This window comes from Pan troglodytes, chromosome 3 (assembly GCF_028858775.2).
Source record: "Pan troglodytes isolate AG18354 chromosome 3, NHGRI_mPanTro3-v2.0_pri, whole genome shotgun sequence".
NCBI classification, from domain to species: Eukaryota; Metazoa; Chordata; class Mammalia; order Primates; family Hominidae; genus Pan; species Pan troglodytes.
In genome coordinates this window covers 398,409-422,761 of record NC_072401.2, presented here as the reverse complement: position 1 = coordinate 422,761, position 24,353 = coordinate 398,409, and the positions used below count along the sequence as shown (strand labels likewise).

Below are 24,353 nucleotides of genomic sequence, written 5' to 3'. Positions count from 1 at the left end.
AGCCTCCCGAGTAGCTGGGTTTACAAGTGCCCGCCACCACGCCCGGCGAATTTTTGTATTTTTAGTAGAGACTTGGTTTCACCATGTTGGCCAGGCTGGTCTTGATTGCCTGATCTCGTGATCCACCCGCCTCAGCCTCCCAAAGAGCTGGGATTACAGGCATGAGCCACTGCACCCAGTGTTTGTTGTCTTCTAAGTCTCTAATTTGTTTCTGTTCTGTTTTTTATTATTTTCTTTATTATCCTAACATTGAGATTATTCTTTTTCAAGTTATTTAAGAATTAAAGTTACAGTGTTTGAGATTTTTTAAATATAAAATTATATTACTATAACATTCTGTCTTGGAACTGCTTTTGTTACATTCCACTTTTGATATGTCCTATTTCTATTTTCATTTGTCTCAAGATACTTTCTGATTTTTCTTTTCTTTTTCTTCTTTGACCCATCAGTTGTTCAGAAGCATGTTGTCTAATATACACATATTTGTAAGATTTTCAATGTTCACTCTGCTATTGATTTCTCATTTATAAAATTGTAATTTAAAAACTTGATATGATTTCAGGCTGGGCTCGGTGGCTCATGCCTATAATCCCAGCACTTTGGGAGGCTGAGGTGGGTGGATCACGAGGTCAGGAGATCGAGGCCATCCTAGTTAACAAGGTGAAACCTTGTCTCTACTAAAAATACAAAAAAATTAGCCGGGCGTGGTGGCGGGTGCCTGTAGTCCCAGCTACTCAGGAGGCTGAGGCAGGAGAATGGCGTGAACCCTGGAGGTGGAACTTGCAGTGAGCCGAGATCGCACCACTGCACTACAGCCTGGGCGACAGAGCAAGACTCCTCAAAAAAACTAAAAAAACCACAAACAAGTTGATATGATTTCAGTCTTTTAAAAAATGAAAAGACTTGTTTGTCTTTGTTGTGGGCCAGATTTATGATGTATGCTAGAGAATATTCCATGTGTGTTTGAGAAGAATATAAATTATTCTTTTGGATGAAATGTTCTATATTTATGTCTTTTGGTGCAGTTGTTTTATAGTGCTATGCAAGCAATTGTTTTCTTACTAACTTTCTGTCTGAATGATGTATTAAGTAGGGCAATATAGTCCCCCAGTATTATGTTTTTCTGTTTCTCCATTTCTTTTAATATATGTTTATATATTTATGTGCTCCAATATTGGGTATATATATATTTTTAATTGTTATATTCTTTTGACAGATTAGCCTCTTATCACTATATCATGAAGTTTTTTTTTGTGGCAGATTTTTTTAAGAAGTCTATTTTGTCTGATGTAAATATAGCCACTTCTATACCCTTTTAGTTATTACTGGCATGGAATTTTTTTTTCATCCTTGAACCACTAACCTATGTATTTCCTTAAATCTAAAGTAAGTCGCTTGTGTGCAGCATGTTGTTGATTTTTTAAATCTATTCAGACATTTTGCGAGTGTTTTAGTTTATTTTTTGCATCAATAACAATATCCTACAGTTGGTAATTTATAAAGAATAGAAGTTTCCTTAGCTCACAGTCTGGGATGCCAAGAAGTCCAAGAGCATGTCATTCCCATCTGATGACAATCATATTTCCACATCACAACACGAGCTCACTTTTATGATAGACCCACTCATGATGACTAACCCACTCGTGGAATAATGATACTGATCCTCTCATGACCTTATAACTTCTTAAAGGCCTCACTTATTAATTTTCTCACAATGGCAGTTACATTTTAACATGAATTTTGGAGGGGGCACTCAAACCATAGCAATGTGATTTTATTGGCTAACTAAATTTTTTTTATATTTAAAGGAATTACTGATTGATAAGAACTTATTACTATCATTTTGTTCATTGATTTCTGACCATTTAGTAATTTCTGTTTTTTCTTTCATGCTGCCTTCCCTTGTATGGTGTTGAGTTTGTTTCATTTTTCTTGTTATATGCTTTAATTTCTTTTGTGTGTATGTATCTTCAACATTTTTTTTTTTTTTTGTAATTTCCAAGGGACCATAAAATATCTCATAGTTTAAAAAGTCTAGCTTAAGGTAACAATCTAACTTCTTTTTTACCCACATATGATCTTACTTTGTTTCCCAGGATGTAGTGCAGTGGTGGGTTCACAGCTCAGTGCAGCCTTGAACTCTCCAATATCAAACACTTTTCCCATCTCAGCCTCCCAAGTAGCTGGGATTACAAGCACATGCCACCATGTCCAGCTAATTTTTTTGGTATTTTTTCTAGAGACAGGGTTTTGCCATGTTGCTCAGGCTGGTCGTGAACTTCTGGGCTCAAGAAATCTACCTGCCTTGGCCTCCCAGAGTGCTAGGTTTATAGGCATGCATTATCAGGCCCAACTGCTTCTTTTTAAAAAAAGAATAAATAGCTTTCTGAAATCTTTATTTTATTTTATTTATGTATTTATTTTAGAGACAGGGTCCTGCTATATTGACCAGGCTGGTTTTGAACTCCTGGCCTCAAGCAAAAATGAACTTCTATGTATAAAAATATTAAACAGTTTTACTCCTTTCAACACACTATTTATGTCACACTTTACATCTTTTTATATTATATACCATTAACAAATTATTGAAGCTATATGCTTTATTCACTTTTTTAAAAAAATGTCTATTTACGAACTTTCAAATGACTTTTAAGTTTCCTGATTTTTCCCCTTCTGTATAACTGAGTCTCCTGTTAAAGCTTTCTGTTAAATATTTTAGTTCTACTATTGTGTACTTCAGCTCCAGCATATCGCCTTGGTTCTTTGTTAATGGCTTATCTTTCTTTATTATCATTGGTTTTCTTCATGCGTTGTTGCAAAAAATTTAGTAATATGTGTACTTTTGCATCTTATCGAGATTTTTAAAGATAATTATTTTAAATTCTCTGTTAGCCAGTTTTTAGATCTGTGTTTTATTGTTAGTGCTTCCTGGAGCATTTTTAGTTTCCTTTCATGCTGTTATGTTTGCCTGATCCTTCATAATTCATGAGGCTTTGTTTTGATGTCCTTGCATCTGAAGGAGTAAATACCTCTTTCAGTCATTATAGACTAGTTTGAGGAGGTAAATATCTTCTCCCATTGGATTTCTGGGCTGATGAGATTTCCACTGAGATTGCAATAAAGTGCTTTGGAATCCGGGTCACGTAGCTACTACTGGGTTTGCAGTGAAATTCCTGCTTGGCAGACCTGTCATCAGGGCATCAGACAGTTGTGGATTCTATTTTCTGAGAAGACTGAACTTTCTTCAAGATGTTGATCAATATGACTGGCACTGAGGAAAAAAGCCTCCAGTTACATATGCAGATTAAGGTGCTGATACAATCAATGTGAGCAGGTGTGGCTCCTGCTGTGTCGCTCTTGCGAGGTGTTTGGAAATGCTCTAACCTAGTCATTGGACAGGTTCCTAGATGAGCAGTAATGACCCTTGATCACAGCTGAGAGGGTGTGAAACTGATTCATGCGGCTGCTTCAGGATACACAGCTGAGACCAAAGTGTTCAGGTCTTTTTCTGGGTTAATGGTATTTCTCCCTCTGGATTTCTAGGTGGGTAGGACTTCTTCCAGACTCTAGATGACAGAGACCAGAGCTTGGTTATAGGACTGCTTTACAATTCACAGTGGGAATAAAGTCAGCCAGCATGCCTACAGGGGCACATACAGGTGTGCTTTTTGGCAGGTCCCAGGTTAGGAAAAACTTCTTCTGGACTTGGTTGCATGGACTTGGAGCCAGCTTATAGTGCCACGTCAAGATCCACTGTCAAATAATTATTGGCAAGCCTACATTCGGGCACAGATGGATGTTTCTCTCTGTGGGTGTCTGGGCAGGATTCCTCCACACCATGACTGACATGTGTAAAGAGTGGATTTGGGGCTAATTCAGAGATCACAGATAGAACCAACTTCTAAAGGCCTTTCACCTGAGGCATAGAACATTAGAAATTCTCCTAGGTGTCTTTGCAGATGGTGCTAGTAGCAGGAACAAAACCAAATGGTCTACAGCTAAGTCTACAATGAAAATTGGACATATTTTATTCTGTAGCTGGGACCGTGATGGGCAAGCATGCCACTCAAGCAAGGGCATGCCTTTTCAATACAGCCCTCCTCAGTCTTGGGTTCACAACCCTTGACATGGATTCCAAAGCTCCCATAAATTTCCTTTTTCAGGACATAACTGCTGCTTTTTTTTTTTTTTTTTTGGCAGAATTTTTTGCTCTTGTTGCCCAGGCTGGAGTGCAATGGTACCATCTCAGCTCACTGCAACCTCTGCCTCTCGGATTCAAGCAATTCTCCTGCCTCAGCCTCCCGAGTAGGTGGGATTACAGGCATGCGCCAGCCACCACACCCGGCTAATTTTTTTGTTTTGTATTTTTAGTAGAGATGGTCAGGCTGGTCTCGAACTCCTGACCTTGAGATCCACCTGCCTCAGCCTTCCAAAGTGCTGGGATTACAGGTGTGAGCCACTGCAGCTGGCCGTTTTGTTTTTTTTTTCTTACTGCTGTACATTGCACGTCAAAGATTCAAAATGCTGGATCTTCATAAGTACATAGTCACAGTTGAAAACTGTAGTTGTTTGAAGGATTGTTTTTATGATACATCTACATCTATATTCTATATAGGTCAGAATTTTTTATTGTTTTCAAACTCTGTTTTACTGAGGAGTCTTTTTTCATGTAGGTTCTCCTCAATTATTTATTTTTTGTTTTTAATCTTCATATTTGCATGGTAATTTTCAACTCTGTACCTTTTATGACCATGTGGTGTTTAATTCAAATAAAAATCATTGGGTTTCACTTGGAGCAATTTAAAATATATGTGTAATTCAGACATTTCTATAGCCTATAAAAGTTATCTATGTGGTGTTTGCCTGTGTAAATAATGCCCCTACCTGGTTTATAAATTTTTCTTTCTGGTGGTCATCACTGTTTTCTTTTATAGGTGAGTAGTCAAAGAAACAGTAAAAAATTACCACCTATTTATTGTTTGAGTATATGTTATTCTGTGAGAGAAACACTTTTTATTTGAAGGTGATTTTTGAAAAATGTAATCTTTTTAGGTAGATGTAAATATTTAGTTGTGATGAAAAACCTAACATTGCTTAAAGGTTTTCAAGTGTACAGCCTAGTGGAGTTAAGTACATTTACATTATTTTGAAATGGATCTCTAGATTAATTTTATCAAAGTAAAGTTTCATACCTCATAAACAATAAATTGCCATTTTTTTTTCTTCAGGTCCTGAAGAACACCATTTTACTTACTATTTCTATAATTTTGACTGATTTTTTTATTCTTATTGGTGTAATTATATAATATAATGTCTGGTTTTTTTTTTTGAGACGGAGTCTCGCTCTGTCACCCACGCTGGAGTGCAGTGGCGTGATATTGGCTCACTGCAAGCTCTGCCTCCTGGGTTCACGCCATTCTCCTGCCTCAGCCTCCAGAGTAGCTGGGACTACAGGCGCCCACCACCGCCCAGCTAATTTTTTTTGTTTTTGTATTTTTAGTAGAGACAAGGTTTCACCGTGTTAGCCAGGATGGTCTTGATCTTCTGACCTCGTGATCTGCCCGCCTCAGCCTCCCAAAGTGCTGGAATTACAGGCATGAGCCACTGCACCCGGCCCCCATGTATGTTTTTTTTTTTTCACTATCTCAGTTTACTTAACATAATGTTCTCAGGCTTTGTTTTTGTAAGATTGTCCTGTGCGGGAAACGCATGAGGGGAGAAGAAAAGACACACACACAATATCTTTAAGGGTAAACAACCTTTATCCCATGTAAATGGCAATGCAGATATATAAGCAAATGATATAATAAGCAAATTGCAATGGGAAGGGGAGAAGGAAAAGGAGAGATATATATTTACATTTACCAGACTATGGAGGATTCACCACCAGACTAGGAAGCAATAGCCTGGGCTCCAGAGTCAGACACTACACTCACCAGCCTGTGGAGGATTCACCACTAGACTGGGAAGCAACAGCCTGGGCTCCAGAGTCCGCCACCCTTCCGTGCACAGACGAAGAGAGGTCTCATGTAGCTTCGGCACGGTCTGGGACCCTAGCTCTTTTTGTAATGAGTTGTTTGGCATGAGGCCCAGTCACAAGGGCCCTTTGTGACTGGACTCAAGGAACACAAAAAGGTCAAATTGTTTTTGCGATTGTCTATTGTTTTTCAATAACTAACATATAGGAATAGATTGAAATAGAAATTTCTTTGAAACAGTGCTGGGGGCTCACAAAACCCATTCTGGGATTTGGTGGCCATTGTTTGTCATGTTCAGTTGAGTTCAAATTTAATATTTAACTTTTCCTCCACAAAGATGTGTCAGAATGTCTGTTTTAAAATAAAATATTGTATATATGTCACATTTTAAAAATCTGATATTGATCTCTAAAGGGACATTTGTGTTGTTTCCAGGAATTGTCTTTTGCAAATAATAATTAACATGCATGTGTAAACATGTATTTAAAGTCCTGCCTTGAATATTTTTGGTATATTTTGGATACAGTGATGTGGTACCATGTGTGTGTCCATATTTTTTTTCTTAAGCCTTTGATGTTGTATTCAAAAAGTTATTGTTGAGACTAGTTGCATAAAGCCTTCCTCATAAATGTTTATATTAGATTTCACATATGGGTAAGATCTTTTGTATTTGTCTCAGTGTATCTTTTATTTCACTTAACGCAATGGCCTCCAGGTTCATTCCTGCTGTGGCAAATATCAAAATTGTATTCTCTTTTGTAGCTGAATAGTATTTTGTTGTGTATATATACCACATTTTCTTTATTCATCCAAGTTTTGGACACTTGGATTGATTGAATACCTTGGCCATAAATAGTGTTTTAATAAACATTGGAGTGTAGATTTCTCTGACATACTGATTTTGTTTTCTTTAGCTACAAACAAAATAGAACTAACGTATGTTCCAGCAATCCCATTTAATTAAAAAATTAAAAATAGAACCTGTGATCCAGCAATTTGAATTTTTTGTGTGTGTGTGTGGTCGTTCATGGTTTATTGTCTAGGTGGGGAGTCAAAGAAACAGTGTTAAAATACCATTTGTTGATTGTTTAAATATATGTTATCCTGTGATACTTGTTTTTTTTCTATAATGGCTCTACTAACTTACAGTTTTACCATGTTTCCTTTTCTATTCATTCTCACTAACATTTTTTTTTTGTCTTTCTAATTACAGTCATTCTAACTGGAGTCAAGTCTTATCTTGTGGTTTTGATTTGCATTTCTCTGACAATTAGTGATGTTGAGCATCTTTGCATGTACTTTTTGGCCATCTGTATTTCTTTTGAAAAATGTCTCTTAAGGCCTCTTGCCTATGTTTAAATTGTGTGTTATTTTTGTTAAGTTTGTTATACTGTAAATTTATCTTTTGTCATGTACATTTTGCAAATATTTTATTTCATTGTGTAGATTACGTCTTCACTTTGTTAATTGTTTTCTTTACTGTGCAAAGCATTTTTAGTTTCTTGTAATCCCGTTTGCATATTTTTGCTTCTTTTGCCTGTGATTTTAAGGTCTTAAGATTCTTTTCTCTGTACTATGTGGTAATGCATTCCTGTATGTTTATTTCAAATAACTTTATAGGTTTGAGTTTCCCATTTAAATCTTTATTTGTGATTGAGTTTTTTATATTGTAAGAGGTAGGAGCCTAGTTTTATTTTTTTGATTATCATTTAAATAATTTTCGTAGCACCATTTATTGAAAAGACTGTCTTTTTCCAAATGTGAGTTCTTGACATTTTTGTTGAAAATCACTTGGTTCTAGGTTCAGGAATTTATTACTGGGCTCACTGGATAGTTTGATCTGTCTGTTTTTATGTCATCATCATGCTGTTTTGCTTATTATAGCTTTATAGTATATTTTGGAGTCAGGTAGTGTGATGCTTCCAGCTGTTTTTTTTTTTTTTCCCCCCTTAGGATTACTTTTGCTATTTGGGGGTCTTTGGTGGTTCCCTGTGAAGTTTAAGTTTGTTTTTTCCATTTCTGTGAAAAAAATCATTGGTATTTTGATAAGAGATTGCATTGAATCTATAGATCACCTTGAGTAGTATAGCCACTTTCATATTTTTTAATTTTATGAGCAATATATATCTTTCAAATTTTCATGTCTTTTTCACTTTTTAATTATTTACAATTTTCAGTGTAAAGAGTGTTCACCTTTTTAATTATGTTTGCTACTAGAAATCTTTATTTTTTATTGTTGATGCAGAAGCAGCATTTGACAACATTGAACATGTCTTTGTGATTTAAGAAACTCAACAAATTAGGTATAGATGTTATGTACTTCAATGCAATAAAGATTGTATATGACAGATTAATGGCTGAAATCATACTGAATAGGAAGGAGCAGAAAACTTTTTATCTGAGATCTGGAACACAACAAGGATGCTTTTATTTAGTATTATTATTGTCTATGACAGCATTCAGCTATGTACACTGTAAGACTGTGGAGCATAAGTCAAATATGGATCAGTGATATATCTATTTCCAGTATAAGAGTCTCTGTGTTTATCTGTCTGCATATTGTTTCCCTATTGTTTTTAAGTTGTATACTTATTTTGTTTGTGTGTAACAATGGTGGTTTTACCCTGCCTAGGTGAGTAGTCATTGAAATTCTCCTAATTTTACCCTCTATTTATTTGTAAATCTATATTTGTGTGTGTGTAACACTTTTGTGATTTGAAGATAATTTCCAAAACTCATACCTCCATCTCTTTTATATATTATTTTTGTTTTCAAAAATGCATAACATTTAAAATCTTATATATTTTTAAATATTCAGCTTAGTCATTTTAGTAATAATTTTATGCACTATATTTTTAGAATATGTTTATCTTGCAAAGCTAACACTCAATATAACTACCTACTTTTTCTGTTTTCTTACCCTTTACACAAACAATTCTGTTTTTTATTTTAAAGTCAAACTGCTTTAGATATCTTGTGTAAGTTGATTCATATAGTTTGTCTCTTCGTGACTTTTTGTTGTATAATGTCATCAAGATTTATCTTTATTGTACTTGTTTATTTTTTGTTTTTTACAAACTGAGCAATATTTCATTATTTTAATAATTGAAATTATATTTCTCTATTTAGTGAGAGAAATATGCGTTGCTTTTATTTGCTTTCAGGAACAATGCTGCAATAATTATGAGTGTCTAAATTACTCTTCATGTGACCATGTGTGAGAGTTTATATTTTTGCCAGATTTTATTTAGTTGATCTAGCTGTTCAGCTTTATACCTATCCCAGATTGCTTTAATTCTTTAGATTTGTATGTGTTTTGAAATCAGGAGCTGTGAAGCCTCTGAGATTGCTTCTGTTTTTGAAGATTGTTGGGTACTTCACTGTTTCTTAATTCCATATAATATGGGAATTGTTTCTATTACTACAATAATTTAATTACATTTGACAGGGATTGCATTTAATCTGTAGATTATATTGAGCAGTCTAGATATTCTCATTATTTCAAACTTTGAACAAGAGCATGCTTAAGTGTGTGTTGTTTAATTTCTATAAATATGTAAATTTTTTAGTTTTCTTTATTTCTACTCTCATTCCAGTTTGGTCATTAAAAGTAATCTGTAAAATTTCAATTTTAAAACTTTAAGACTTTTTTTGTGCCCTGACATGTAGTCTATCAAGGAGAATATTGTATGAGGTATTGAGAAGGGTGTGTATTTAGTTGTTGCTGAGCAGTGTTCTCTACAGTTCTGTTAGGCATAATAGTTTAATACTGGTTTCAAGTCTCCTGTTTCCTTATGAATATTTTATCTTGTTTCATTATTCCTTACAGAAACTGGGGTATTTAAATATCCTACTATAGTTATATTGCTGTCTTTGTCTTAATTCTGTCAGTATTGGCTTTGTATATTTGGAACTCAATGTGGGGGAGACACACACACATATTAACATATGTATAGACATGTTTGTCATTAGTTCCCAGTAAATGAACCTTTATTATTATTATTGTTTAATGTCCTTCTTTCTTATGACTTTTTAAAGTATATTTTATGAAATAGGACAGTTTTGACTTAAGATGTACTTTGTATTACATAATTTGGACCTCTTATTTGGTTATTTGCATGAAATCTCTTCTTTCATTTTGCCTTTTTCAGTCTTTTTAAATCATTACATCTCAAGTGACTCCTGTAGAAAAGCAAGTTGGATCTTGTTTTTTAATTTTTGCAGTCGATCCCCTTATTTGGTGCATGTATTTTGAATGGAAACTTTACTTCATAAATATTTGAATAATTTGCTGAAATAGACTTACTCATCTTATTGTTTTACTGGATTATTTTATCTTTGTCCCTTATTTTCTTTTTCTGTCTTCCTTAGTGTCTTTTTTATTTTTGTATTGATACACCTTTAGTTCTTATTTTTTGGTGTATCTATACAGATACTTTTTTTCTGGTATCTTGAGAATTACATAAAATTTCTTTAAGTTAAAATAATATATTTTAAACTGGTAAAAACTTAACTTCCGTTGAATTTGAAAATTCCTCCTCATTACACCTGCCCTCAACTTCATTATTGATGTCAGTAATCATATTGTTGTTGTGTATTATTACCAGATTATGATGAACAGTTTATGATCATTTTTATGCTTTCCTCTTTAAAATTTTAGAGAATAATTACAATGTTTTCTGTAATATGATAGTGGTACAGAACTTTGTGGATGTGCATATCTTTTTCGGAAAGCTATATATTTTCATATGATTATGTTTGGCTTTCTTACATTATGTTATTTTCACTGGAAGATACTTTCTTGAGCATTTTTTTGGTAAGACGTGTTGTGCTAATATACTTTTTCAGCATTTGGTTATCTTGAAAGGTCTTTATTCTTTCTTCATTTTTAGGACAGTTTTGCTGGTTATATGATTCCCACATAGAAGTTTTTTTTTTTTTTTTTCCTAGCACCTTAACAATATCCCAATTCTTTCTGTTGCAAAATAGTTTTGTTGACAGATTCACTGGTAATCTTTTAAGACCACAGTTATAAATGACACATCACTTTTATTTTGCAGCTCCTAAGATGTCATTTTTGAGTTTGATTTTTGAAACTTTGCTTATATATGTGCTTTGCTATAAATCTGTGTGTGTAACCTTGTTGAAGTTTGTTGAGCTTCTTCCGTTTTTATATCCTTTTTTAACTTGAAAATTTCTGTCTTTATTTTGCATTTTTCACCTTCATGATTTTTTTGTTTTTAATGTTTTCATTGATGTTCTTATTTTTCTGATTACATTTAGTTGTACGTGTTTCCATTTAGCTGATTCAGCATTATTCAGGTTACATTTTAAAAATTTGTACATCTTTGTTTTTATGGTTGTTTTCTGAAAAATTTTAAATTGTTTAATTAGACCATGTTCTAATATTTTGTATACATTATAATATTTGCTTGTTATTTGAACATTAACCAAAAGCTATTTATCACAACCTTTACAATGTTGTTTTCTCCTGACATAGTCTGAAGCCAGTTGTCTTTGATAGGGATTATAGTAACCTCTCATACATGTTGGAAGGATGTGTCTTGTCTAGAATTTTGTGTTTATTTTTTAGTTAAAAGGGTTTGTTCATGTTTCCTCTTAAGAGTCTTTAATCACTTGGTCTGTTGTCTGTATTTAGCACTTCAGTCTGCTCTTGAAACATGTACATTTGGTCTTAGCAGACCCAACCTGTCCTTCCTAAGTATATCACCATTTCTTTCAGCACTCTTTGTTATTGGAGGCAGAAACCAGTTTTTGTAAAGATCCCCAAAAGCCAGAAGTAAGGATACGTGTCAGTATTTTTCTTTTAAGTAAGACAGGAGTTGACAGTTTACTTCTAATGGCACAGTGCTATATTGGGGAGGAGGAAGAACTGTGGTTGGTAAATGTAACAAACTTTGTATCCTGTTCTATGTGGCTCTTGGCATTGTGCTTACCTGAGGCATTGCATGTAACTCATTTATAAATTTCACTAAAAGGCATTTTGATCAGTATATGTTTGTTACATATATATGTCTGTGAAGAAATTATGGCCTGTGGTATTTTGTTATGCCATCTTACTAATGTACTTTGTATAAGTTTATATATTAGATTTTTAAAGTGTATTCGTATGAATCTAGTAAGCAGGATAATTTATTTTTATTTCTTTCAGCTGTGTGTTCTCATTTCACCCAAGACTTTTTGCCAGTGCAGGGGATAGAAGATTCGTTCCACAAACTTGTATTAAGAAGATATGAGAAATGTGGACATGAGAATTTACAATTAAGAAAAACCTGTAAAAGGAAGGTGCAGAAAGGAGGTTATAATGAATTTAATCAATGCTTGTCAACTATTCAGAGCAAAATATTTCAGTGTAGTGCACATGTCAAAGTATTTAGTACATTTTCAAATTCAAACCAACGTAGGATAAGACATACTGGAGAGAAACACTTTAAAGAATGTGGCAAGTCATTTCAGAAGTTCTCAGACCTAACTCAACATCAAGGAATTCATGCTGGAGAGAAACCCTACACATGTGAAGAATGTGGCAAAGACTTTAAATGGTATTTAATCTTTAATGAATATAAGATAATTCATACTGGAGAGAAACCCTTCACATGTGAAGAATGTGGCAACATCTTTACCACATCCTCAAACTTTGCTAAACATAAAGTTTATACTGGAGAGAAATCTTACAAATATGAAGAATGTGGCAAAGCCTTTAATAGGTCCTCAACCCTTACTAAGCATAAGAGAATTCATGCTGAAGAGAAACCCTTCACATGTGAAGAATGTGGCAAAATCATTACCTCATCCTCAAATGTTGCCAAACATAAGAAAATTCATACCGGAGAGAAACTCTACAAATGTCAGGAATGTGGCAAAGTCTTTAATAGGTCCACAACTCTTACTAAACATAACAGAATTCATACTGGAGAGAAACCCTACACATGTGAAGAATGTGGCAAAGCCTTTAGTAGGTCCTCAGTTCTGAATGAACATAAGAGAATTCATACTGGAGAGAAGCCCTACAAATGTGAACAATGTGGCAAAGCCTTTAGACAATCCGCAACCCTTAATAAACATAAGAGTATTCATACTGGAGAGAAACCCTACACATGTGAAGAATGTGGAAAAGCCTTTAGTCGGTTCACAACCCTTAATGAACATAAGAGAATTCATACTGGAGAGAGGCCCCACAAATGTGAAGAGTGTGGCAAAGCCTTTGGATGGTCCACAGACCTGAATAAACATAAGATAATTCATACTGGAGAGAAACGTTACAAATGTGAAGAGTGTGGCAAAGCCTTTGGATGGTCTGCATACCTGAGTAAACATAAGAAAATTCATACTGGAGAGAAACCTTATAGATGTGAAGAGTGTGGCAAAGCCTTTTTATGTTCCAGAGCCCTGAATAAACATAAGACAATTCATACTGGAGAGAAACCTTACAAATGTGAAGAGTGTGGCAAAGCCTTTGGATGGTCCACATACCTGAGTAAACATAAGAAAATTCATACTGGAGAGAAACCTTATAGATGTGAAGAGTGTGGCAAAGCATTTAGACGTTCCAGAGTCCTGAATAAATATAAGACAATTCATACTGGAGATAAAACCCCCAAATGTAAAGGATGTGGCAAAGCCTTTAAGCGGTCCTCATACCTTAATCAACATAATAAAATTTATACTGGAGAGAAACTCTAGAAATATGAAGAATGTGGCAAAGCCTTTGGATGATCCACAAACCTGAATGAACATAAGAAAATTTATACTGGAAATAAACTATACAAATGTGAAGAATGTGGCAAAGCTTTTGGATGGTCCACAACCCTGAATGAAAATAAGAATTCATACTGGAGAAAAACCCTACAAATGTAAAGAATGTGGGAAAGCCTTCAAACAGTCCGCATACCTGAATCAACATAAGAAAATTGATGCTGGAGAGCAACCCTACAAATGTGAAGAATGTGGCAAAGCTTTTAGATGGTCCACAACCCTGAATGAACATAAGAAAATTCATATGGGAGACGAATCCTACAAATGTAAAGAATGTGGGAAAGCCTATAAACGGTCCTCACCCATAAATAAACATGAGAAAATTCATAATGGAGAGAACACCTACAAATGTAAGGAATCTGGCAGTCATTACCTCATCCTCAAATTCTGCTAAACGTAAGAGAATCCATACTGGTGAGAAACCCTATAAATGTTTAGAATGTCATAAAACCTTTAATAGCTCCAAAACCCTAATTGAACATAGGATTCATACTGGAGAGAAACCCTACACATGTGAAGAATGTTGCAAAGCCTTTAGACAGTCCGGAAACCTTTATGTACATAGGAGAATTCATACTGGAGATAAAACCATACAAGTGTAAAGGATGTGGAAAAGCCTTTAAGCTGTACTCCAGCATTCTTAAACATAAGAGAACTCGTACTGGAGGAATGTCTTACCAATATGAAGAATGTGGCAGTCTTTAAATGTTCCTCAATCTTTTCTAATCATAAGATAATTCATAATGGAGAGAAACTCCAGAAATGTGAAAAATATGAGAAAGCTTTTAACCACGCCTCACTGTGTTCTAAACATAAGATAAATGATATTAGTGAGAAGCCATATGAAAAATTAAAATGTGGCAAAGACTTCAAATTCTTTTTTTTTTTTTTTTTTTTTTTTGAGACAGAGTCTTGCTCTCTCCCCCAGTCTGGAGTGCAGTGGCACGATCTTGGCTCACTGCAAGCTCTGCCTCCTGGGTTCACTTCATTCTCCTGCCTCAGCCTCCCGAGTAGCTGGGACTACAGGTGCTCGCCACCATGCTAGGCTAATTTTTTGTATTTTCAGTAGAGACGGGGTACCACCACGTTAGCCAGGATGGTCTTGATCTCCTGACCTCGTGATCCACCCATCTCAGCCTCCCCAAGTGCTGGGATTACAGGCGTGAGCTACCACGCCCGGCAGACTTCAAATTCTCATCACATCTTACTGTATGTAATTACTACTGAAGAAAAGTAGAAATACAAAAAATGTGGCAAAACTTTTAATCAATGCTCATATCTTTTTGCATGTGATAGCATTTATACATGAGAATAATTGCACAAATATAAAAATAGAAAAGCCATTAATTTCTACTCACATCTTACCAGATATCAGAATTTATGGTTAACAAAAGCATTATAAATGTAATTTCTGTTGAAAGACCTTTTAGAAAATATAGGCCATTAAAGCGAAGAAGAGTATTCTTAAGACAGACAATACAAATATAAAGAGGGTGTAGTACCTGTACTTGTATCCTGGATCATACTGTACACATTTTGTACTAGCGGAAGACTCAGAAGCAGTTGCTCAAACTTTGTTCAACATCAGAGAATTTATATTGGAGCGAAATACTACAAATGTAATAAATGTGGAAAAACATCTGTTCAAAAACTGCAGGTTAAGAAACACTAGAGAGTTTATATTAGAAGAGAATTTGTAGATGCAATAAATGTGGAGAAATATTTAGGCTAAAATTAAGCCTATGTAAACATCAGAGGATTTACTGGAGAAAGAACTAAGGAACTAACACCTTACAAGAAATCTGAGTATTAAGTGTAAAAAAATCCAAAGTTCAACCTGTTAGAAACTTTCTTTGTTGGCCGGGCACAGTGGCTCACGCCTGTAATCCCAGCACTTTGGGAGGCCGAGGCGGGCGGATCACGAGGTCAGGAGATCGAGACTATCCTGGCTAACACGGTGAAACCCCATCTCTACTAAAAATACAAAAAAGTAGCTGGGCGTGGTGGCGGGCGCCTGTAGTCCCAGGTACTCGGGAGGCTGAGGCAGGAGAATGGCTTGAACCTGGGAGGCGGAGCTTGCAGTGAGCCGAGATCGCGCCACTGCACTCCAGCCTGGGCAACGCAGCAAGACTCCACCTCAAAAAAAAAAAAAGGTTCTGTGTATATAAGTTGAAAAGAAGTAGATTTTTGAAGAGATTTCGTTCAAAGTATATTTTTTTACTTGAAAAAAAGTATAGATTTTTTGAAAAGCAAATAATTCAAATCCAAAATTATAGTATTTCAGTTTTCTCATTTATGTGAAAGCATGTGATGAATTATTGCTGCACCAGAGATATGAGAAATTCCATTAGGTGGGCAGTATTCATGAACTTTTACATGAAAGAGAAAAAACAGAAATGAAAGACGCCTGAGGAAAATCTAAGCAGAGAGGCTTTTTGTGGTTGACTTAGAGTGATGCATGAAGTAGGTGTTCAGAGTAACATTTTGCATTATTGTGAGAAACAATCTTAATTTTAGTAGTAAATTGTTTTACCAATTGTACATTTATTTAATAATAAAATGCTGTAAATTTTAAAATTGTCTTTTAAGATCATGTGTGAACTTAATTTTTTTTTTTTTGAGACAGAGTCTCAATCTATTGCCCAGCCTGGAGTGCAGTGGCACAATCTTGGCTCACTGCAACCTCCGCCTCCCAGGTTCAAGTGATTCTCTTGCCTCAGCCTCCTGAGTAGCTGGGATTACAGACGCACACCACCAGGCCTGGCCACATGTTGTATTTTTAGTAGAGACAGGGCTTCAGCATATTGACCAGGCTGGTCTTGAGCTCCTGACCTGGTGATCTACCCGCCTCAGTTTCTCAAAGTGCTGGGATTCCATGCGTGAGCCATCGTGCCTGGCCTTAATTTTTTAAATAAAATTATTAATGTGTAGAAATTATTGTGCCTTGAATGATGTGTTATGCCACCAACTTTCACCTATTCCACCTTACTCAAGGGTGTAGGTAAGAGATGCTAACAATGTACTATCTGATAACATAGCTGAATGACATTTCTAGTCTATTTTTCCAATGGCTTTAAACAGCAAGTAAACTGAATATTGTTCCCATGTTGCATTTTTATTCTTATTTAAAATTTTTAAAAGTTTTTGTGGGCACATAAGTGTATGTATATATTTATGGTATATATGGGTTATTTTGATACAGGCATACAATATATAAATGACAGAGTAAATGAGTTATTCATTGTCTTAAGCATTTATCTTTTTTTTTTCTTTTTCTTTTTTTTGGGACAGAGTTTCGCTCTTGTTGCCCAGGCCAGAGTGCAATGGTGCGATCTTGGCTCACTGCAACCTCCACCTCCCAGGTTCAAGCAATTCTCCTAAATCAGCCTCCTGAGTAGCTGGGATCACAGGCATGTGCCACCATGCCTGGCTTTTTTTTTTTTTTTTTTTCCCCGAGACGGAGTCTCGCTGTCACCCAGGCTGGAGTGCAGTGGCGTGATCTCGGCTCACTGCAGACTCCGCCCCCCAGGGTTCACACCATTCTCCTGCCTCAGCCTCCCAAGTAGCTGGGACTACAGGCACCTGCCACCTCGCCCGGCTAATTTTTTGTATTTTTAGTAGAGATGGGGTTTCACCGTGTTAGCCAGGATGGTCTTGATCTCCTGACCTCGTGATCCGCCCGCCTCAGCCTCCCAAAGTGCTGGGATTACAGGCGTGAGCCACTGCGCCTGGCAACCTGGCTAATTTTGTATTTTTAGTAGAGTTGGGGTTTCTCCAGCATTTATCTTTTATATTACCCACAATCTAATTATACACTTCAATTATTTTTAAATGTACAATTTTTTCTACTACAGGTCATTTTATGATTGTAATAAGTATATCAGAGTATAATTATAATTCATACATTCCTGAGTCCTGAATGGTTTTCAAAAATGTTTCGTATTTATCTTTGGACATGCATCATGTTCTCCTGTAAACATACAGACTTAGTTTTAATTTACATGGAGTTAAATATATAAATGTTGTGCTCTAAAGATAAACCTTGGGTGTAAGAAAATTATGAAGCAAGCAATTGTGTTTGCATGAGAGTTTGTACCTGTTTTCCGAAGAAAATAGCAATATTGGAACAAAGAAGTTTCTATTAATACTGTGGATAATTTACTGGAAATCTAGAAACCTAAAACATTTTGAATTAAAATCTATGTTTTCTTATTTTTATGTAATTACTGTAAAATCTAATGGATCATTTTTGAGAATTTCCCTGTAAAAAGTCTCTGTTTTAATGTGGTGCTCATGCTAGAGGTATAATTTTCTTGTTTCTCATTCTTTTTTTTTAACTCCATAAAGTATGTGAGCTGGTCAGAAATTACAAGAATTTTTAATAAAAGTTAGTGCACAGAAAATACTTTTTAGATGTAATTGCACAATGTGTATAGTTATATTTTATTGGAACATTAATTTTCCTTATATTTCTTTTTTTGTTTCTTGAGACAGAGTCTCACTCTGTCACCAGGCTGAAGTGCAATGGCATGATCTTGGCTCAGCGCAACCTCCGCCTCTTGGGTTGAAGCGATTCTCCTGCTCCAGCCTCCCAAGTAGGTGGGACTACAGGTGCACACCACCATACCTAGCTAATTTTTGTAGTTTTAGTAGAGACAGGGTTTCACCATTTTTGCCAGGATGGTCTTGATCTCTTGACCTGGTGATCCACCTACCTCGGCCTCCAAAAGTGCTGGGATTACAGGCATCCGCCACTGCACCTGGCCTCTGTTTTTATTTTCTAATTGTCTTTAGTTTTCTGATGTCTTCATTTGTTTATCCCCAGCTATGTATGCTTCACTGCTCTTCTTTGTGTTATGGCTACAGTTTCCTCACTGTTCTCTTCATGCCATGTAATTTCACTTGGACTTTCTAGGCTCTGATGAGAAGTTTGGAATTTTTAATGTAGTATATTGTTTTTAACTGGCGTGTTTGAGATTATAGCTTATCAATGCAACATTCAGATCATGTAATTGAGGTAAGACTAATTCACTGTCCACATGTAAGAGGATTAAGTGAGCACTGTTTTTCTCTTTGTAAAAGAAAAATTGTATGAGAATCTAACACAAAGTGTGTTAAATGTAACATACCTTAATATATATTAAAGCATAAATATAAGTTGGTTGCAGATTGTAAGCACCATATGAAGAAACACATCAGAAGTTTGAAATCTCTTAAAATATATCTTTGAAATAAAATTTTTAAGACTTAATGGTAGATGAAGAATTTTACATATAATTTTCTATGACATAGCAAAACTTATTTTTTATGCAGAATCTTCTATTTTTGACTAAATGTTAAGTGTTGCAAAAATAATAGAATGATCTGTGTAGATTCAAAATCTGCAGTGATCTTTTTTTGTTGAGATTCGTATTGCAATCTTGAGTTTGAGATTTGTTTTGGTGGATGCAGTTCATGGGGTACAGTTTTTATTTTTAGTCATCTAACTTTATCCAAGTTCTTGGTCACCTTCTCTAGAAAAAATTAGGCGATTATGGCAGCTATTGAATTCAAGCATTCATTAATTCCATTAATGTAATTCAGCATATATAAGGTCCTCAGCTATTGTTTTCTTGAGAGAAACAATTCAGCCCAAAGACAATTAGTGAAGCAAGCAGAGAGTTCATTAAAGGAAAATAAAGAACACACCAAAGGAGGAGTGGATTGGCTCAGCTGGAAACAGCCCTGAGATTTACATGTTGCAGTTTTTATTATTATAGACTTAAAAAAAATTCCCACCTCTGTCTTAAGTGTCTACCTTTGTCTTTGTGGAGTTTCCTGCTTCCTGGTAAATCTCTTCTTTTATCCTCACTGAGTTTCTTCCCAGGTCTATGAGATGCTTCCTTACTGTCGGCTGATGTACATGTGTGAGTTCCAGTGATCAATGAGTTTTGATGGCAGAATAGCTTATTAACACTACCCTAGGAAAGTCATATAGCAGTCAAATCTGTACTTACTACGCCTGCATATCTCTTGGGAAGTTTCCTTTTGCCCTTTCCCCCTTTTTGTCAGCATATAGCTAGCTACATTCTGACAGTTTAATCACAGTATGAGCAATTATTGGGTGTCTTAAGGGGTGTTTCTGGGTATTCTTTCTTCATGGGTATTTCCTGTCCACTCTGCTCAAATTTAGCATACATATCTTGGGTTGTCTTTGGAGCACGAGATTTTTCTCCCCCAGGGGCTTTTTCCTGCTCATGTCTAACTGCCTTCTCTAACGTTCCCTCCTCAATAGATTGAGACTCCAAAAATCTTTGAGTCTGGGGCACTGTGGGTCTTCTGTAACTACTTCCTGGTAATATGAGATAAAGAATTCATCAGTATCTCATTCTCTTGCTTTTTGTCAGAAAAAGATTCCATCCATGTTCTCCCAGAAGGTTGAACTTGCATTGTCCAGAGGAAATGTGTAGGGACATGGCTGTCCAGATGGGGGGAAAATAGGTCGATATTCCTGTTGCAGGACCATTTGAAGTCTGAGAGTTTCTAGGTGAGAGGAAACGAACCTGGTTACTAGATTTAGTGAGCAAGGCTCACAAAAGAGAGAAAGGAAGACAAAGGCTAGGGATCCCCAAAAAGTGGGATGTCATGAGAATTGGAACCAAGTGGCACCCCAAGAGAACTAGCTTTCAGTGGCATGTTTCTGATGGTGACAGGCCTGGTTTGTAAAACCTCTAACATGGTCCTGGACTTTCCCTAATCTGTTAACCCAGAAACAGCATTTTTCTCCTAGCATAAGGCAGATTCTTTCCTGAGCTGCAGCAAGACCTCTACAATTTCAAACTACAGCCACGAGATAATCAACTTGTTGCTGTCACTCTGTAAGAGTCTGAGCAGTAGTTTTTATTTTGTGAGTCAGTTCCAGAGACAGGTTTTGGTAAGTTGAGGAGGCAATAATTATGCCAGCTATTCCTGTAGTGGCACCTGAGATGCCAAACTCAGGAGAAAAAAAAAAAAAAAGATAAACTGCTTAGTCGATCTGGTGTGAGGTAGTAAAGGGTAACAGCAAGGAAGCATCAACCGGGACAATGGAAATTTTAGGGGTGAAGGAAGCCAGAGTGCTTGTGCTCGTCAAGTTTCCAGAGAGGCAGAGATAAGCCTGCATTTCACACAGGAAGTAAAGTTCTGTAGTCGATAAAAATGGATGCAGAAGGTGAGGTCAGTTCCAAACATTGACCAGGGTCCTTGTTGGCTACCCGATATGTGAGATCCTGCCACTAAAGTTGCTGCTGCCAGGGGAGCCAGACATGGGTCCTATTTTTTTTTTTTTTTAAACATAGGCGTGTTTCTAGTAGTGTCAAAGAAAAGGATTTTCTGAAAGAAATTAAAGACTTGAAACCTTTTGCATAATTTACACTCGCTTGGTCAACACCATGGGTTGGGTTGACTCCAAGAAGGGTGACTGACGCAGAACTCAGAGGCATCATTTTGGATGAATGGTCCAGGTGTTAAAACATTTGGAGGGAGAATAGAAAATCTCATTTGATGTTGAGAATATTTAGTGAAACAAAATTTTGAGAAATATCAATAATGGTGTTCGTTGTGTTGCATTGTGCTGGGTCTAAAGCACCCACAATGGATCTGGAATTTACAGTAGCACAGATGCATAGGAGTGCCTGGCCAATGAGGGTAGCAGGGGAGAACAAGGGGCTTGAATCAATGGGGGTGGGTTTAAGAAAATCTTTAAAAGCTGCTTTAGGTTGTATTAAAAATATTATGTTAGCAGAGGGAAGGTTTTTGTATAGAGAGGTCCTGATGATAGGTGAAGCTAAGTTGGGCTTGAGAAGTTGCCCATTCTTGTATTGTGGCCAGTAGGCCAGTCCCACCCTGAATGAAGAGGAATTCATGACTAGCTAACAGGTTGAGGCATAGGAAGAATTGGTAGAGTTTAGTAATTGTGGAGTTGCCTGCAGAGTGCAACAACAACAACAAGAGTATGAGTAATGACCAGAGACCATTAGGCTGCATGGTTCAGAATAGGGCCAAATTGAGATGCTTGTTAAGAGCAACTGTTAATGCAATGACTATTAGAGAGATCACTACTCAGATTATGGCTTTGATGTTTAAATGTAGGAGGGACATAGGAAACTTCCCTGGAGAGGGTGTTGGTTTACAGTAACAAAGGTGTATTAGTAAGTTTGCAAAGAGTATTATGACTTGCAATATAAACACCAAAGTATTACTAACATTGCTGATGGACTAAAGCAGTCAAAAGTAAAATAACTAAATTAGGTTAAAAAATTAGTATTAGATGGCTGGGCACGGTGGCTCATGCCTGTAATTCCAGCAGTTTGGGAGTCTGAGGTGGGCAGATCATGAGGTCAGGAGATCGAGACCGTCCTTGCTAACACAGTGAAACCTGTCTCTACTAAAGATATAAAAAATTAGCTGGGTGTGGTGGCAGGTGCCTGTAGTCCCAGCTACTCAGGAGGCTGAGGCAGGAGAGTAATGTGAACCCGGGAGGCGGAGCTTGCAGTGAGCTGAGATAGCGCCACTGTACTCCAAGCTGGGCGACAGAGCGAGACTCCGTCTCAAAAAAAAAACAAAAAAAAAAACAAAACTCTTAATGGAACTCCTGGTGGTGGTGCACAAGTTAGGGTGAAAGTAAGAATCAACAGTACCACTGCAAATAAGATTGCCATTATTGGGATCACTCTACTTTGAGGTAAAAGGAGGGAGAGCATTACTTGCCATTATTGGGATCACTCTACTTTGAGGTAAAAGGAGGGAGAGCATTACTTGCCATTATTGGGATCACACTACTTTGAGGTAAAAGGAGGGAGAGCATTACTTATCTTCTCATTTGGAGAGAAATTTGTAAGTCCTCCTGTGGGTCACAGGAGTAGGTAAGTGTTGGTTCAATCTTTGGTTCCTTAATGTGTTTCCAGTTGTATTCAAAAGTAATGTGTCCAGCTAGAGATGCCAGGAAACTTGATAGCTATTGGGGTGGAAATTATGATAGTAACATTGTTCTTTTGTGACGGGGTTAGTTGAGATCTGAGAGATCCATCTCTCCAGACTTTAATGATGACTTGTTTTCCTGCCTGGTTATATGGGTTGTTAGGGGGGTTAGACTCAGAATTGTCTGTCCAAACTCCTGGACGACCTCTTGAAATTGAGTCAGGGATTTTATGTACTGGGTTAATTTGGTAACCTCTGGGTATATTAGGTTTGCATGTAGAAAGGGTCTCCAGTATAGGACTTCAAAGAAACTAAGCCATAGACGTAATTTAAGGGCTGTTCTGATCTGAAGAAGTGCCATGGGTAGAAGTTTTAGCCATGGTAAAGAGGCTTCCTGGCATCATTTGCTCAAGGTCCTTTTAATAGCTTGATTAGTCCTTTCTACCTTCCTGGAAGATTGTGGCTTTCAGGAGGAGTGTGAAAAGTATTTTATCCCTAGGGCTTTTGCCACTGTTTGGGTAGTTTGTGAAATAAAATATAGGCCATTGTTACTTTGTGAAGACTGTGGAGGCTCAAAGAGATAATTTCTTTCAGAATGATCTTGACAACTACCTGAATCTTTTCTATTCTAGTATGAGAGGCTTCAACCCAGGCAGTAAAGGCATCTCCAAGGATCAGGAGATATTTCTAGCCTCGATAGGCTGGCAATTAATTAAAGTCTACCTACCATTCTTCCCACTGGGTAGGTTTCTTGTTGCTGAACTGGCTGAATTAAGGGGAGTGGCATAGGACCTGGAGGATTATTATAGACCCAGATGGACAGGCTTTACAAACTTGTCAAAAAGAGGAGTTTTTTGTTTTTTTTTTTGGTTATAGCTGATGGAGATGGCCTCTCCTAAAGAAACAAGAATTATGGAGTGCCCTTATTGCTTTCTGCTGGAGAACCTGGGGGAAATAAAGAACCTCTCCCAATTTATACAATCTTTCAGGTCCTAGAGTATATTCACATTTGATACCCCATTGCAGGGTGGGCAGGTTGTTAGGCAAAGTTGGGATAAGGGCCATAAGGAGTTCCCCGGAAAGGGTGGTGGCCGTTGCTGCTTGGCCAACCCTCCTGTTTCTCTAGGTAATCTCATCTTGGCATTTCTGGTAGCCCCAGCAATGAACTGCAGCTTTCTGTGGTAGGTGGATAGCCTAGGGTAGGGTAAAATATCTGTGACCCATATTTAATAGGGGTATCCTTTGCTGTCAACAATCCTTTCTTTCCAAATGGTGGCATAATTGTGGAATACTAAAATGGCATATTTGGAATCTGTATAAAAAGTACCTAACTCCTTGGTTCTTTTCTAGTTCTAGGGCTCTGGTCAGGGCTATGCACTCTGCTGAGCTGAGGTTCCCAGAGATAATTTAAAGTTTTATAAACAAATAGTTTAAAAGTAAGATAATTGCTAGTATTAGGCAAAACTGAGAAAAAGGCACAAAGGATACTAATATAGAGTGAAATAATTAACTCAAAATTTGTATCAAGAAAGTAATAAAATCATAGTGTACTGCTTGCCTTTGTAGTAAATATTTGATTAATTACAGCATTTGCTGACTACAGGTTTACATAAAAATCATGCTATAAATATTCTGAAGTGCTGGAGGGGTGGCAAGGACAGT

General features: G+C 36.5%; 1 protein-coding gene across 1 annotated transcript in view; it reads left to right on the top strand.

Annotated features, from left to right (window-relative positions):
* ZNF732 (zinc finger protein 732) overlaps nt 1-24,246 on the top strand; it is a 46,099-nt gene extending 21,853 nt beyond the window's left edge. Inside the window, 4 exon segments of the mRNA XM_003310206.6 lie at nt 12,151-13,822; nt 13,824-14,117; nt 14,119-14,338; nt 14,340-24,246. Coding sequence (XP_003310254.4) covers nt 12,151-13,822; nt 13,824-14,117; nt 14,119-14,338; nt 14,340-14,459 — 2,306 coding nt within the window. The 3' untranslated portion in view covers nt 14,460-24,246.
* The last annotated feature ends 107 nt before the right edge of the window (nt 24,247-24,353 follow it).